This window comes from Gopherus flavomarginatus, chromosome 7 (assembly GCF_025201925.1).
Source record: "Gopherus flavomarginatus isolate rGopFla2 chromosome 7, rGopFla2.mat.asm, whole genome shotgun sequence".
Lineage (NCBI taxonomy): Eukaryota > Metazoa > Chordata > Testudines > Testudinidae > Gopherus > Gopherus flavomarginatus.
Window position 1 is genome coordinate 10908664 of NC_066623.1, and position 17679 is coordinate 10926342.

The window sequence follows — 17679 nt, forward strand, 5'->3', positions numbered from 1 at the left end:
AGCGGGGGCTGCCCCCTGACTCAGCCTCCACATCAGCCCCAGCGAGGGGCAGGAGAAGAAAAGAGCCTCAGCAGTGGTCTGGTGGAGTGGAGGAGGAAAGAAGACCCTGACGCTCATGTGCTGGGCAAGGTAAGCAAGTGCTTCCCCACAGCTCGGCCTCAGGCTCCTGTGCTCCTTCCCCCTTGGTCCTTGGCTGGTCCCTGCTCCTGCTCCCCTTGTATGTGGGCTGCTCCAGAGAACAGCAGCCTGCAGAGCTGAGCTGCCCCAGTGCCCCCAGGCACCCCTCTTGACCCCATCCCCACCACAGCCCTGACCCCCAGCTCCGAGTTCAGCCCCTCTGAGCTGGACACCACCCTGACCCCATCTTCCCACATCCCTGAGCTCATCCCCTGTGAACTGGGCACCCCTGAACCCAGAGCCCAGCTCCCCACCCAACCCTGGGCAACAACAGCACCACCCCCAGGCAGTGACAGCCCATTGGTACCAACCATCACAATCACCCATCATCTGCCCATTATGTAATTGCAAATGTATACAGACCATTACAGCTTTTAATGTTTTTAAATAATATATTTAGTGTATTTTCAAATTATTACAAGTTAATTTTTGAAAGTATTTCACTAGTTATTTTTTACATTTCCTAATACATGTTACTATAGTATTGCAAATGTTTTATGGAAGGGGCCCCCAATTTTGCTTTGCCCAAGGCCCCCTGAATCCTCTGGACAGCCCTGTCTGAGTTTTAAGCCCTGCTGCTGTGTTTTGCCTGCAACAGGCAGGCCTAAGCCTGTGAGTGACCCCCATAGCAGCTGCCTGAAGAAGTGCTTGGGGGAATCATGCAGAAGGAGCGTGATATTTATTTGAGTTCTCTTCTCATGGAGGCTGTGCTCCACTTGGTGCAGGACAGCAGTCTCAGCAGGACTCTAGGCCCAGCACGTTGCCTCAGTTTGTGGACTTGTACTGCATCCATCACCGGGCTCAGTCTGGCACTGTTACCCCTCACCAGTGCCCAAGAAGCAGTCAAAAAAGTTGGATGGACTGGTTAAGTTAGTTGTCGTGCTGTTGCTTGGCCACTGTAGAGTCCACTGAATGCATAATATTCCTCTGTGATGTTCTGTCCTGAGCACAATTAGCATGTTATGAGGTAGTGCCTGTGAGGGACAGGTGTCTGTTTATGTCATCCAGCCATCATGTCTTAGGTCTTCTGGGGGGGGAGCTTTTCCATCCTGCTTTCATTGGATCAAAGTCAAAGATTATTTTCACAGGGAAGTTAGTAGGCATTTAGAGCAGATGAACATACCACCACAGAGAGCACTTGGCAACCATTTGAGTGTGTGTGACCTATTTAGTTAGAAAATGAAATTTTTCATTCAAATTGAGTTTGTACCATTTGATGTTTTTAATCATTTGGAGGTGCATGGCGAGTTAGGCAGAATGGGTTCCGCAGCACTCCCAGTCAGATTTTGATATGAAGGAAGGACGTATACGTGACTAAAAAAGGTGTATTTCTGATTACAATCAACATTGCTTAATTTTAAGGGAAAGTCATCTTGATCTCTTAATCAATATTTAAGTCAAACAGTTGATGAAATTCAAATAGTTAATTATAGTAAGTGACATGCATTCTCTATCCTTTGCTTTTAATAGTGAACAAGAAAAAGGACTGATAGGAATAAAATTTCATTTTTTTTTCGTTTACAGTTGATGCAGCCTCATGGCAGATAAAAAAGGGTCTGGGGCACAATTTCATGACCGTGTATTGTGTATAATGTATGTGATTTTTTGGTGGGGGGGGCGCAAGATGGAATTTTCACCTAGGGCGCAAAATATCCTTGCACCGGCCCTGATTACAGCTGCGTGAATATTGCAACAAATCATTCCTCAAATAATGTACTTGATTGGCTCTACAGTATGTGCAATGGCTGAATAATAGGACTATAAGTGAGAAGTGGTTCCTCAAAATATGTCTGACTTTATTCAGGTTAAGCTATGATTGATATCACACCTGTCTTTTGGAGACTAGCTATGTGGTAACCAATTAGTAGTCCTATATGCCAGAATCTAATAACTGTGGGATACATAGTCCCATCATCATCAGAAATAGCAGGAAGGGAAACAGTGTTTGGAAAACACCATAGGAGTGAACTCATTGAGTTTCTAACCAATGCCCCTGTGGTAGGGTTTGGGGCCTCTTGGAGGCAGTAGGAAGTGCAAACTAGAAACCTTATGGATCCACACAGAAGTCCATGCCCAACCCCACACATACTGGGGTGCAAGGAGAGCTGGCCTCTCCACACCTCTCTCCGGGCACTCACATCATCAGCATGGATTCCTCAGGAGTTGTGCTGCTATTAGCTTCCCTAGCTATATATCCTCGAGGCAGAAAGCACAGAGTGAGAGTTTGTTTCAACTAGGGTTAATTCCCAGGTGCACTTCCACTCAGAGTTGGCCACATTATTCCCCAGGTCTGCTCTGACAGGCCCCCAAAGCCATGCGATGAAATGCTTACTTAAGCAGGTGTTTTGCCATTGACTTCAGCGGGGACAGGATTTCATCCATAAGAACATACATAAGAACGGCCATACTGGGTCAGTCCAAAGGTCCATGTAGCCCAGTATCCTATCTTCTGACAGTGGCAAATGCAAGGTGCCCCAGAGGGAATGAACAGAACAGGTAATCATCAAGTGATCCATCCCCATCGCTCATTCCCCGATTCTGGCAAACAGAGGCTAGGGACGTCATCCCTGCCCATCCTGGCTAATAGCCACTAATGGACCTATCCTCCATGAATTTATCTAGTTCTTTTTTGAACCCTGTTATAGTCTTGGCCTTCACAACATTCTCTGGCAAGGAGTTCCACGGGTTGATTGGTCATTGTGTGAAAAAAATACTTCTTTTTGTTTGTTTTAAATCTGCTGCCTATTAATTTCATTTGGCCCTAATTCTTGTTATGAAAAGGAGTAAATAACACTTTCTTATTTACTTTCTCCACCCTAGTCATTATTGTATAGACCTCGATCATATCCCCAGTTTGTCATCTCTTTCCAAGCTGAAAAGCCCCAGTCTTATTAATCTCTCTTCATACAGCAGCTGTTCCAAATTGGCTCCCAAGGGGGAGAGGCAGTTTTATCACAGTTGTCCCATTGCTTCCCTCAGAAAAGTCCTGTGGCCATTCCACCCCTGCTTGTGCTCCCATCTGTGATGCAAGACAGAGGAGAGTCAGAGGAATGCAATATAATAGTCTCCCCTTGTAGGTCTAACCTAATGATGCCACTTTAAGACAACCCCTGCAGTGACATTTAGTTGAGTAAATGTTTAAGTAAGTTGATACTGAAGCACTAACCTAAGTCAAAGTAAACAGGACCTGGCATTTTGATGTGTTATTCATATACTATATTGTATTACACAATGGATAGAGGGATGCTGCTGTTAGCCCCAGTGTGAGGAACTTCCCAGCTTGGTTTCTGTCTCGTATGAACTACAGATTCTTTCCAACATATAGGATCCAGCTGTATTACTGCACTGTATAGTATAACATTTGCTTTATAAAGCAGAGTTTAAACTTTCTAATCAAAGAAAATATGCCTCCTAGGGATCTTCTGTTGCCTCAAGATAACATTTTAATGAAGGGATTTCCAGGGCTGGCTGCAAATACATTTCTCTGTTTCTAATAACAAGTTAAAAGAAAGCTGAGTATGTAAAAGAAAACTGAGGAGACATGTTAATCATACAAATAGAAGACGATGCCCTTGAAGTACAGGAGTTAATCAGTGGCTGAGTCAATATCTCCCCTGACTGCCTGGTGGAATAACAACTATCAGTTATGGTTCTCCATTGGTGCATGTTTCCAAAATAGTTGGCTAATTAATTTTAGGCCATCAGTGATGCAATATCATTGCGTAGCATTGCTATTTGCTGACAAGCTTAACTAACCATTAGGTTCTCATTATAAACCTTGCAGCATGTATTGTCACTTGAATGATGAACAAGCCTGGATTGAAATGGTGATTATTCCCTAGAGTAAAAATTACTTCCAGTAGTAAAGGTTGCAGGATCACGTTGTAACAAGGGAGTGTGGGTGATTGGGAGATACCTGCCCAAAGGGGAAATAAAATGATTTTGTTCTTTAGGTCCAGATCCTCATGAGATTCCAAATACTCATCTCTCTGCCCAGCAATGAGTTGGTATTGTTAGTAAACACCTATCAGAAGAACCCAAATAAGCCATGTAAGAATTTGGAAGAGAAGTCAAAACTCAAATTAGGGTGTAAAAGTACCAAGTTACTAATTTAGGATAGCAGATTCTTCACCAGCAGAGTAGAGGTGTGTGCTGTCTGAGCATCTGACAATCCCACTGGAAGAGGTGCGTTGGCACTTTTGGCCTGGCTCCAGGGGTGAAAGTAACTGAGGACACTTACTGGTACGGGCGGGGTGGCTCCGGCCCCCAGAAGGGGCAGGGCCTTGGGCGGAAGGGATGGGGCCGGGGTTCAGCATCCCCCAGCCAGTCCTGTCCCATGCTGCCTGGGACTCCCATATTGATTTAAAGGGTCTGGAGCTCCGGGCCCTTTTAAATCACTGGCCCCACGGCAGCTGCTCTCCCCGCCCTGCCCGTCGGTGGCCGGGTGGGGAAGGGGCAGGGATTAAAGCGCTGCAGGGTCCTTTGCTGCAGCAGTGCTTTAATATTGCTGCTCCCTTCCCCCCACCCCAGCGGCGAGGGTGCAGCAATGTTAAAGCGCTGCCACAGCAAAGGACCATCCTTAAAGCACTGCCGCGGAAGCGCTTTAATGTCCCTGCCCCTTTTGCCTCTCCTGTCAGTGGCTCTGCCAGTATGGACACTACCAGCAGGGTCGCCAATGGAGGTGGGGGGAAGGAGCAGCGAAGGACAGTCCTTTACCACAGCAGCTCTTTGAGAATCCTTAAGGCACTGCCACAGCAAAAGACTGTCCTTGTTGCTACCCCTTCCTCCTCCCAGTTGGCGGCCCTGGGGAGGCAAAAGGCGCAGGGACATTACAGGGCTTTAATGTGGGCTGAATGTGAGCCGGTGCAAGTTCTTACTGGTATGGAGTACTGGCCCGTACCGGCTCACTTTCGCCCCTGCCTGGATCCCACAACCTGATCCATTCAGAGATACTGTCCCCATGAAATCCCTCTGCTGCTCTGCCCAGGCTAAAACGTGCCCCTGAGCAGGTCAGATTGCAGGGTCAGGGATTCTGTTATCTTGCTCAGCAAATTTCACTTAGCACTGTTAGGAAAATTCACATTGGCGAACATTCCTCCAACTTTGTTCCTAATGCTGTTCAGTTAGTAGGAGTAGATTTCCAGGCTCCCGTATTGCTGTTTCAGATTATTTTAATACCCTGGAGTGTGAAATATGTGATTAGTAAGGGAGATGTGCAGTCTTTTTTAAATAATGCATATACCGTAGAGCTCAAGGATTAACATTCATTTTAGACCATTCTCAGACACTTTCACAAAGCTGGAAATCTTATGGTGTTTAGTCATAAACATATGTTGTTAATTTATACATATCAAGAATACGTTAGCATATGGGCAACTACGTATCATGTAGACTTTTCCTTCAATACTTTACTGAGCTGTCAGTGAGTTCTGCTGCAGAATATGGTGGGTATTCACAAATGGCACTAACTGACTCATAAAGAGAAGGAGCAACAAATTATTGCAGCTGGGCAACTACTTTAAACAGCTTCTGTGAAAATTCAGCCGGGAAAAAGAAAAAAAAAGTTTTTTCTTTTGCTGTGTTCATTATTACCCTTGTGTGGTTGTTGTGCAAATATTTCTTCAATGCATTTACTGGTAGGAATGGTTGTGAAAATAGAGGCTTTTAAGTGACTATAATAGAAAATTTACAGAAAGCAAATTTTGAACTTGAAAATGCAATTGCTTGCACTGGAAACTGATTCTAAGGGATATGTTCACCCAGTTACGAAACAGGAAAAGAACCACATGGTCTGCAGCTCATATCAAAACTAACCTATTTCTCTGTCTTTTTGTTCTCTGTTTGCATGGGACCCAGCACAATGGGATCCTAGTCTGTGACAATGGCGCCTAGGCACTGCTGTAATATAATAGTAATTCAATGGGAGTTAGATTGTGGTCTCTACACAGGCTGAATATTGTATTTCTGCAATGAATTGCTTAACAGATCAAGAACTATTCAGTGATATTATTCAATGAATGATGCACACACTTGAGAAAATTATAAGCTTCTCATGGGCAATTTGTAAGCATCAAAAAGAAATTAAATTTGTAAAAAAATAAAAAAAGGACTTTGAATTATTTTCTTAGCTCTACTAATTATTGTGGTTAGTGAATATCCAGAGTGACTCGCCTTCTGGTGTGGTACCGCACCTTTCAAATCACATGTTCACTTTTGTTGGTTTTGTACTCTAAAGAACAGTGCACTCTAAACCACTGACTACATCAGTGGTTTATGAATCAGAGGTAGCGTACAAAGGGTGCTATTGTCTCTGAAATGTGCATATTCCTTTTACAGAGGGAACAAAGTGTATGCTATTCCTGCTTAATTTTAGACTGCTAAATACAGAGTCTGTTTAGCTAACTGTATAACTGCAAAATAATATTTTAAATGCTTAATTTTTTCCCTTTTCAGAATTTTCATTGCAGTTTCTACAGATCATAGTTATGTTTATCTGTTCATTTTTTATGTTGTATGCAGAACACAGTTGTTGAAACAGTCCATAATTGAGATCATGCTATATAAACAAAATTGAAATGGAAGCAGGACTGATTGCATTCATACTACATTCTGCATCACAAATCAGGTTGAAGCCTAGGGTTTTCTCTTCCCTGCACCTCCTAAAGAGAAATTCAATTCATTCAGTTCATTCAGTTTCATCATTACTTGGAGAGTTTTCTTTTCATTTCCCTTCATTAAAATGCTACATTTTATAGAATATTGACTGTATTTCATGTTGGAGGAGCTAAACACTTCCTACTCATGGGGAAAAGCTCAGTCTGAAGGATGCCTTGAGCTTTCTTAACCAGCAGAGGAATACTGCAAGAGAGATTTATATGAAATCATGGTCTGGTGGGGAACCCCTCTGATGGATAGAACAATAATGCTTAATCAAAGTCAGCATGCAACTAATCTCACATATTCTGTGGATTCTAGTCTCTCCTTGATGCAAAAGCATAAAATTCCATTTAGCTTTCATGGGAATAATGTGTGCACTGAGGGGAAAATAACCCCTGTGCATTGAAGTATATATTGAAACACATTAAAACAGGGGAAATAATATAGTGAAGAATAGTCGTTATAGGAAACCAGCTCTCTCTAGGTTTCAGATTCTGCTTCAGGCCATGACTCACCATGTAAATTTGAGTAAAACACTGTTCTTTGGTTTGCCCATCTGTAAGGGGGACAAAACACCTTCTCCCTAACAGGGGTGGGGAACTTGGACTTTGTTAGTTATTGTCAGTGAAGCATATTCAGATCACTGATCAAAAGGCAGTTTAGAAAGTCAGAGTATTATTGTGTTTTTCTTTAGATAGTGATTAGAACTCTTCTTTAAATAGTCTCTCCATTGCTTCTTTTAACACTTTCAGCTACTGAAAGGAAAGAACTTGTGTTTCAACCCATGTATCAAAGACAAAAACCAGAGTTGGATCTTAACTAGAGTATAGTTAAAACTTTAAAATACCATCCTATTTTAAGCACCTACATCCATAGTAGCTGAGCACATCAGATTCCTCATGTATTTATCCTGTGAGGTAGGGGAGCATCTATTTTATAGATGGGAAACTGAGGCACAAAATGACTGAGGGCCAGATTTTCAAAGTGTAGGTGCCTGAAGATGCAGGCAGACACCTAGTGGGATTTGCAAAAGTGGCTAAACAGATTAGGCTTCTAACTCCCATCGATTTCAATAGGTTCGGATTTAAAAAGGTAAAATCAGTGGAAGTTAGGAGCCCAACTGCTTAGGCACTTTTGAAAATCCCAGTGGGCATCAATTTGAGTCTTTAGGCACCTAAATACCTTTGAAAATCTGGCCCTAAGTGCATTTCCCAAGGTCACACAAGAAGTCTGTGGCAGAGCAGAGAAATAAACGAGAGTCTCCCAATTGTCAGGCTAGCACCATAACTACTGGATCATTTTTACTCTCATTTTCATTAAGCAATTTCTTGCAGCCTAGTACTCTTTGGGGACAGTTGTGCCGCTAGGTTACAGAAGTCAGGGGTGCATCTTCCAGGCTTTGTAAATAGAATTACTCCAGTCAGTATTGCTCATGAGTTCGAAAAAGTTTTTCTCATGACAAGTGAGCTAGACATTAACCCAGAAGCACAGACAGTCTTGGTGCAGTGTGACGGGAATGGTGTTTCCAGAGCTGTGCCACAATCAGTGCTTTTGCTTTGAAGGAGGTTGTAAGAACTCTCTTAAGTTTAGTGCCATCTATACTTGCGCAAACACACACACACACACACCCACACACACACCCACACACACACACACACCATCCACCAGCTTCCGCTCCGTTATTACTAGCTCAGCCAAGGGGATCAACTACACTAATGATTTGCCCTGTGTTGGATCTGCTTCTTTCAGCCCTGAATCTCTCCCAAGATGTAGGCCCCATAACAAGAGGGCTTTAGAACATACAGCATGAAGGAAAGAATGAAAGAATCCATGACAAATGAAAACATAAACCTGGACCAAAATCCTGGATCTAAACACACCTGAACTTCAGCGATATTCAGAATCTGGGGCCCTACTTCCCTTTTCCAGTGACTTGCTGTCAATATTTTAACTACAGGCACTGATAAAAATAACGTTCACCTTATGCTATGCTGAGGCCGAGGAACTATACAATTAGCCAGCATCCTGAAAGGGAGTGAACATGCCAGACAGAGGCGTTATTGCAGTCTTTTCTTAAATGTAACAATGGATTAATTAGGACTTCTTGGGAACCTCTCACAACCCTCTCCAACATGTCACTGCTCCTTTCTCTACAACAGGGCAAACTAACCCCCCCACATCTGAGCATTCCTGAACACTGGGGGAAGTTGGATCTGGATTGAAATCGGTCTGAGAGACTCAGGCCCATCTTCACACTGAAACAGTGGATCCACATTTGGGATGCACCATGCTTATTGTTTTCTCACATCAGAGACAAGACCTTGGGTATTGATTTGCTGCGGATGGTTGTGGAGGATAATTAGGAAATGCACACATTTTGTTAGGTCAATCTTTCACCATCTCAGGAAAGGAACACTGTTTCTATAACCAATTTGCTAGAATTCTTCATGAATCTTGTGTACTGTCACATCCACATACAGTCAATAATTAAGTTTTCAGAGAGAACATGGCAACGTTCCAGCACAGAGGTTAATGCTAAAGTTGTGGAAAAGGAGCAGAGTTGACACATTGTATTAAAAATTGCCTGCAGGGTAGAAAACAAGTGGAACCTTTCCAAATTAAAAAAGAAGTTTAATTGCAGATTGCTGCAAAGATCAAAGTTGGTGGTTACAGTCTTTTATTAATTGGATAAGTGACTTCGACGACAGTCTTCTAAGCCAGAGTATTAGGCTCTATCAAAGCAATTTAACTGGAAAGTGCAATATTTAATGGAATAAGCATTGGCTGGATTCTATTATTTAAATACTCTGTCATATGGATGGCAGTTACCATGGTAGATCAATGCAAAGAACAAAAATAGGAGTATTAAAACAAGAGGAAATGTCTGTCATATAGAAAAGTGCCATAGCTTGGTAACTTGGAAAGATGTTCCAACTACTGTACTCAGAAATCATAAACTCTGTCCAACATGTGCCTGAAGTGAGAAAACCTCTGATAATTTCTAGGTTTCATTTAGTATAAATGAAAGGGGTGGATAATACATTGACAGGCAACATGAATTTTTGGCAGAAGAACAGGAAGGGGATGTGCTTATTGAGGTTCTAATCCCATGTAACATCTCTTTGAAACTCATAGGTCCAACTCCTCTGTTTGTTTGTGCAGCACCACTGAAGCCAGTGGAGTTATTCCCACAAAGGACATCACCCGTAAAGTTAATAAATTCACTACTGCTGTACTCAAGTGGAAGGAGATCGTATAATGGGCTGTGATACCGATAATACTTAGTTGTTGCAGCTGTCCATAATGCAACTGAACAGTGGTCTTTCCTATACTTTAAATGATAGTAATTAATTTGTTTTCCTGCTATGCCAGGTATAATTGACACTGAAGGTCATGTAAAATCTTATTATTTTCTGAGGGAAATTTGTGGTGAGTCTATAATCTGCTTTATAAAGTGATTTCTCAGGGTTAAGCTGCTGTAGAAATATAAAACATTTCATCAGTCTCAATTGTAAAGGCCATAATGTTTTACAAAGGAGTGCATTCACTGAAAGTCAATGGATAGTTTGAATTATTATCAGATGGGTACTGGTCAGTCCTGGTCATTTTGCCTTTGAATAAAGAGCTGAGCAGATTTCTTCAAAGGCAAAGTGTGGTTCCTGTACCAGGATCTCTCACTGTCCTCCCCTTTTGCCTTTGAGCCATTCATATTCCCTTCCATATTTTACTGCTTCACCATGCTGAGTCACACATCTCCCTCCTCCTGACCTACCACCTTGACCCCACCTCTCCATGATCTTCTCCTTCCTGACACTGTTTTATCTCCTTTCTTCTCCCTATTCTTTAACCTTTCCCTTTCCTCTGGCTCCATCTCGTCCACTTTCAAACATGCCCTGGAAACCACTGGCTGGAAAAACTCTCTTGACCCTTTGCCTCCAAATTCCCTTCCACCCACAATACCTCCCCACAGATTCTCTCTTTGAACTCTAGAAGTCCAACCAGTAGGGGGATGGAACCAAGGCTCTGACCATTCTCTGCCATAGTCCAGCCACTCCCTGTTCCCACCCTAACCGTTCCCTGCCCACCTGCTTCAGAGAGGACTTACATGGATGAGCTGAGCATCCCTACTTAGCCCTGCAGCTAGGTCTGGAGGTCCATTTAGCCCTTGTAGGGGTTCTTACTACCCCTCCAGGGTAGGGTGACCAGACAGCAAATGTGAAAAATCGAGACAGAGGGTCGGGCGAAGGGGGGGGGGGGAAATAGGGCCCTATATAAGAAAAAGACCCCAAAATCAGGACTGTCCCTATAAAATCAAGACATCTGGTCACCCTACTCCAGGAGTACAGAGTTCAAGTTACAATCTAGCTCATAAAAAGAACAGGAGTACTTGTGGCACCTTAGAGACTAACAAATTTATTTCAGCATGAGCTTTCATGCGCTACAGCTCACTTCTTCGGATGCATAGAATGAAACCTTTGCGGATGCAGACTAACACGGCTGCTACTCTGAAACCAATCTAGGTCATAGTTAATGAGGCTGGGAAAAAGCAGATGGGGCAGATACAGAGGTGGTGGTGTTTTATGGTTTGTTTGGGATGTCACACATTGTTATCAGTTCAGGAAATATGACTTGGCAGTCCACAGGGTGATTCATCACGGCCTGCACTGATTGCACAGAGACATCATATTTACTCTGGCCAAGTGTCGTTTTTATTATTAACGTCTCGTCTTGCCAATCTGGAGATGACTGTGTGAAATAATTGTTTTTGTTTTGTTTTTAGGGTAGAAGAAAGTTTTAAAACCTTATTCTGGTCAATATTTGGCTTGTCTGAAGTGATATCAGTGGTGCTCAAGTATGATCATAAGTTCATTGAGAATATTGGATATGTACTCTATGGAGTTTATAATGTTACCATGGTGGTGGTGCTGCTCAATATGTTAATAGCCATGATCAACAACTCCTATCAGGAAATTGAGGTAAGAGAAACAATTTGATTACAGAATATATGTGTACTTTTAATTTGCTGTTATATGTTATAAAAACAAGGATATTACAGGATGTAGTTATATCAGATGTCATAGTGTGACAGAAGCCATTTATCTTAAAATTCTATGGTGACTGCAAAGTCTCTATCTCAGAATTAGACCTAAGCAAATATTTCACAGTGAATCATTTCAACTACGAATTTATCTTCCTTTGTTTGTAGAATATCTCTGAGCAGATCACAGTTTCCTTAGATTTATTCATTATATGAAAGTAGTTCTTGAATTTTTTCAAACTCATGAACAGTTCTTTGTGAGCATTCACTATCGAGGTTAGATTCACAAAAATAGATTAGATTAAATGGATTCCTTAAACTCAGGCATGGCATCTTTGAAATTAATTCTTCATGAACATTTGTGCAAGTAAAACTCTGTTACAAGAGTGTTTGTAGGAAACAAACATGAAAGGGCCACAAAGAGCAGAGGCTGACTCATTAGAGAATCTGAATGAATAGTTGCAGAAATGTATATCCAGGATTCAGTGAACTGTGCCCTGTATTGTTCATATTAGCAGGTTGGATTTGCTAAATACTTTGGAGAAAAAACTTTCTGCTAATATAAATAAAGCAGGGGAAGTTATTAATATTGGACGCTGTTAGGAATGATTCACCTCTTTCTTGTCCCAGTTTCTTCAATGTCAAATTCCTATAGTTGGATTTGTATTAATGAGCTGTTCTGATCTAAACTCAGAACCCAGCTCTGCAAAAGGCCGGAACTGAAAATATACCCCTGTGTCTTATGTCTGCTGCAATCAGGACGAATATCAGCAAACACTTACATAGTGCCTACCCAAGAAGCTTTCCCTGCATTCAGAAGGCACAGTCGTATTTCCCAAGAGATCCTTAACATTTAAGATCAAGCTTCTCAGTTAGTTTCTCTTCCTCTGAGATAAGACTTATCTTCAAAGAGCCTCAATCTCCTATTTTACTTGGAGGAAACTCTTCCCACCATTTTTGCAGTGCCATCTTACAGCTTTTTAATTGCAGGAAGACATGCTCTCCAGCATCAATATTTCTAAGGTTGCTACTATTGAATAAAGAAAACAAAAGCCCCTCATGTAAAGCTATCTGTGCTGCACAGCAAAGTCAGAGCTCTAGGCTAAACATTCCATGGAAAGGATCTTCCAAAGTGCATGCACGCTGTTTTCATTTATTCCATTTAGGCACACAAATACCTCAATGCACACATAGAAGCCCGGGTTTGTGTGCACACATGTCCATGCAAATGCGGTTTGCACGCATGCATAACTGTTTATATACCCCTAAACTAAGCATGTGTAGTTTTGCACCCAACTTTTGAAGATTAGGTCCCATAGAGTCGGGAACAGTCATTAGTAGTACAAACCCAGGCAGATAAGGCAAACAACGCATACAACGCCCAGGGTATAAATCTAGGACAGAGCTGTTTAGCTAAAAAGAATAACTTTGCATCTAAGCAAGTTTCAAGCAGGGGCTCTTTCAGAAGGGAGTGTTTATTAGGGAGCATGACTAACTTTTTAGTTGACTCCGTATTGAAAAAGGGAAGAAATGAAATCATACATGAATATTACATTTGCTTGCTTTTTGTTAGAATGTAATATTTGCATGGTGTTGTTAATATAAGTACTTATATAGCCGGGGGAAAGAAAGCAGCTGTTTGTAGGCTAGGAATTACTAGGCCATATTAGTTTTGCATTTGGCTGAGAATACGAGTCTAATGAAAGTTCAGATATAGTAACTGGTGGCTGGTCTGGAAGAGTGTACCAATTTATGGGCATTGAACATTCTCTGTGTACAAACACCAGAATTAGTTTTAGTGTCTCGCTTATGGAGTATTTCAGAATATGATTGGAAATAGTGTGGGAGAGTCATAATCAGTATTTGTAATAACTGGTAAAATGGGAATAATTTAAATTATATCAGTGCTGCCTTGTAGAATTCTGAGATCATCAAACTGTATTTGGTCGGTGCAATGCACACCAGAGGTAGATATTTCCCCCTTGTTTCATCATAGGGATGATGTAGAATATTCTTCCTTTTCATTTCTCTAATGGGTAACAGGGTTCTCCATAGCAAGGAATATAGCAGATATTCATCCAATAATTTATCCATCAAATAATGCTTAATGGGCTACAAAGCTCATCAAATGCCACAAAGATAAATTATTCAGGGCTAGATTGTGCCTTTAGGCACTACCCGGAAAAAGGGATGGTGTTTAAACTGCGACACTCCAGGAGGCACTGTGATTCACAAAACCAATTCCCTCCCTGCTTCCCCCTTGCTTAGGGAAGGAGGGTGCTGGTCTATACCAGCAGGAAATGATTACACCTCCCTATACCTGTTCAGATATGCCATTCCCTGCCACTCCTTGCACATCTGGCCAGGCAGTGAGGAAGCAGGATGAGCAGTGCCATCTGCTTGTGCACAGCTGAGCACAAGGGGCTGGTAGCTTGAATAAAACTGTAAACCTAAGGGGCGGTCCTTGCAGTGCTCGACTCCTCTTCTGGGATGTCTTGTCTAGTCTTCAACGACTATCAGCAACATTCACTGAATAACATATTTGACAAGTGGGATTTGGCCAGCTCTACTTTTCATATTTACACATTTAACTTAGTACAAATGTCAACCAGTTTTCTCAGCTCAAATGCCTACCCCTTCTACTTGTGACAGAAGTTATCCTTGTTCCTGTGACAAAAATTGCATAAGATATTGGTTAAATGTCTTTGGTAGCTTTGACCTATAGATCTGACCTATAACCAGGGCTTCTCACAACATCTCCTCAGGCCCTACCTTGGTGTTCAGGAGGCCTTTTATTCCCAGCTGCAGTGATAGGCTGTCCCATAATATCAATATAGTCGGTGGAATGCCTGGAACCAAGTGATTGTCCACTGAACTACATCTTCCAGTGGACACCTAACCTGTTCCTGCCTGAACCCACAATAAAATCTCTTTTTAACCTTGTCCTTCACAGATCACTGGCAAGAGAGACAGTGGAGGACAGGAAGTTATTATCCTGTTGGCCGCTGGACAGTACCTCTAGATGGGATAGTTATCAAAAAGTGATTAAGAATCATAATTTGTGGGGGCACTCGGCCTTCTCCTGTCTAATCCAGCATCTTGCTCAGCCTCTTATCTCTCAGCTAGACACAAAAGAATAAACATGTTAACCAATTAGTTCTATTGTGATTAAGTTTAAGTTTTGTTTTATGAGATTCAAGTCCAGTCAATACTCCTGGGGGGATTCTGCAAGACTGTGCACCCACAGAAAACACCCCTGCAGATTTCCTGTGTTTCCCTGCAGAAAACTGCAGGGAACCCATGTGGGGGATGACCATGGGCAAAGTTGGTTTTTTTGATGGTGGTGGGGGGAATTACCCCCCTCCAAACAGAGGTGAGGCATGGGGGGCACACGAGATTATGTGCCACTGCCCCCATCATTTTCTGCAAGCGCAGAGCTGCCCAGCTGAAGGATGCAGTGTCTGCTGACTCTGCAGCTGAACGCTGCCTCTTGGGTCCTAGTGCCAGTCGTGCTCCCCTTCTGTGTGCTGGGAGCCTTCCTGTTTTCTATTCCCTGCAACAGTGAGTGCCCGCGGTGGGGCTGGGTAAGGAGGGGTGGCGGAAATGAGGGAAGGGGGGTGAGGGGAAGAGGCAGTGGGGAAGGAAGGGGTGGAATCGAGCAGAGGGATGGGAATGTGGGAGTGAAGGGAGGGGAATGGAGAAGAAAAGAGGATAGGGGAATCGTGGGGGGAAGCAGGAGCCCAGCATGCAGCATCCCCTCAGTAGGAGCTGGGGCTCCCCTGTTAAGCAGGCCCATCGAACCCTCACCCTGACAAGCCCTACCCACCCACACACCCAGACCCCCACCCCACTGATCCCCAACCAGCTGCACCTGGACCCCCACCCCATCAAGCCCCACTCCCCCAGCACTGGGATCCACATGGAGCCTCCCACACCCAGACCTCCCCAGAAACTGAGCTGCAACCACCTTCACCTGCATTCCCTGCATAGTTCCATTGCCCCTTCACTCAGAACACCCCAAAAAGGCTCTGTGCATCCAGATCTCCACTGAGCCTCCTGCACGCAGATTGCCCCACACAGAAACCTCTCACCCCACACCTGGATCCCTACAGACTAAGCCCCTTTACACTTTGATCCTGTTGGGCTGAGCCTGCCCACCCCCAGCTGCACCTGGAGCAGTGGGACTGGGCCCCAGGGCATTTCTGAGGCAGACCCAGTCCTTGCACTGTGTCAGGGTCAGGTGTAGCCTTGCTGCCAAGTCTCTATACCGCGGGAGGTGGGGGGGCTGCAGGGTGATATCCCACCTCAATGCAGCCAGTAGCCCATGCTCCCCACTGCCATGCTGGAGCCACATTTATTTATTGACAAATAAAATCTGCAGAATTTTAAAATACTGTGCTGAGAATTTTAATTTTTTTGGCGCAGAATGCCCTCAGGAGTAAGTCGATAGGGGCTAAATGGGGCAAAGGGAGCACTGCTCCACTGAAGTCAATGAGGTTGCATCTTCATAAGTGAAGGCAGAATTTAGTCCCAGGCCTCCATTTTGTAATATGTCCATTTCTGAAAGGCTGCCAAACACAGTGGCATCATCAGAGATGTGTCCTGATGAGCGAGTTGCATTATACATTTTACCATAGTACAGATGTGAGTACAGATTACTGGCAAATCTATTTTCTCATTGATGCTGCTGGCTTCTATATATACCATAATAAAAACAGCTGTAAAGCAGCTGCAGATCATCTTTTTTCACGCAGTAAACAATCTTGAAATAAGGGTCAGACCATACAAGTGCAGAGTAAAATCAAAAATGCCACTTGGATCAATAAAGATTGCACTGACCGTACATTTATCTTCAGAAATGTTCTTGGTATCTTGGCTCACCTTGACAATCTAATAATGGTGAATCATCTTAACTGAGACGTGAACTTGCTTATGTGACATGTGCTGACTGATGGAGAACCAAGATGTAAAGATGATGAATACAAATAGGACAAACAAGGAAATCAGCTGGTATTTTCTTCTAGTTTTCAATTACCAGAAGAGATAAGTGGCCCAAGCTGCTGTTCAGAATATTTTAGTGAATCAGATGATAACCGTTACCTAGTAGTTAAATATTGCTGTGATTAACTTGACACACAGTTTATTTTGAATGGAAATTACATACTCACCTCCTTGTGCTATGCGTTGAAAATATATCCTTAGATTACTCTATTTATCAGCGAGGCCCATATATCAGATCATTTTTGTATGTATTTCTTTGCCATCTGAAGAAACAGGGCCATGTTCAGCGCAACAAATAAAAGGACTGGGGATTTTTCACATCTCAAACTCTCTCTGCCTGTAGTGTCTCTGCCCTCCCTGCAGGGATAGGGTGACTCTGCCCTGTGTGCAGCTAGGGGACTGCTTCCAGTCCCTCCTCTGCCTATGCCGATGGGAGCATTATCCGTGACCTCACTCCTACTTCCGGGGTCTCAGCCTGCCACGTAGCGTGGCTGGCAGGTGTCAAACCGGAGTAGCACTGTCACCTTGTGCAACAGGTTGCTACACAACACACTCAAATTTGCCCCAGCTGCCCCTCCATCATTTGAGGGGGCCTGGAGCAAACCACTCTTCCCTCCCCCACCTTGGGCAGCCCTGATTTGGGCTCCTTTATACTACGATATCATCACATTTGTCAAAGCCACTCTTAAAATCTACAAAGAGTAGCTGTTTACTTAGCACAGCCCCTATGGGCTTGCCCAAGGCAAGCTCCTTTTCAGGTCACTTGCTACAGAATTTGGGGGTGCCATTTGAACCTCAAGTACAGT

At 43.2% G+C, this 17679-nt stretch overlaps 1 protein-coding gene across 1 annotated transcript in view; it reads left to right on the top strand.

The window, feature by feature from the left end:
• TRPC7 (transient receptor potential cation channel subfamily C member 7) overlaps positions 1-17679 on the top strand; it is a 116838-nt gene that overhangs the window by 87060 nt on the left and 12099 nt on the right. The window contains exon 8 of the mRNA XM_050962241.1: positions 11615-11810. Coding sequence (XP_050818198.1) covers positions 11615-11810 — 196 coding nt within the window. The remainder of the gene's footprint in view (positions 1-11614; positions 11811-17679) is intronic.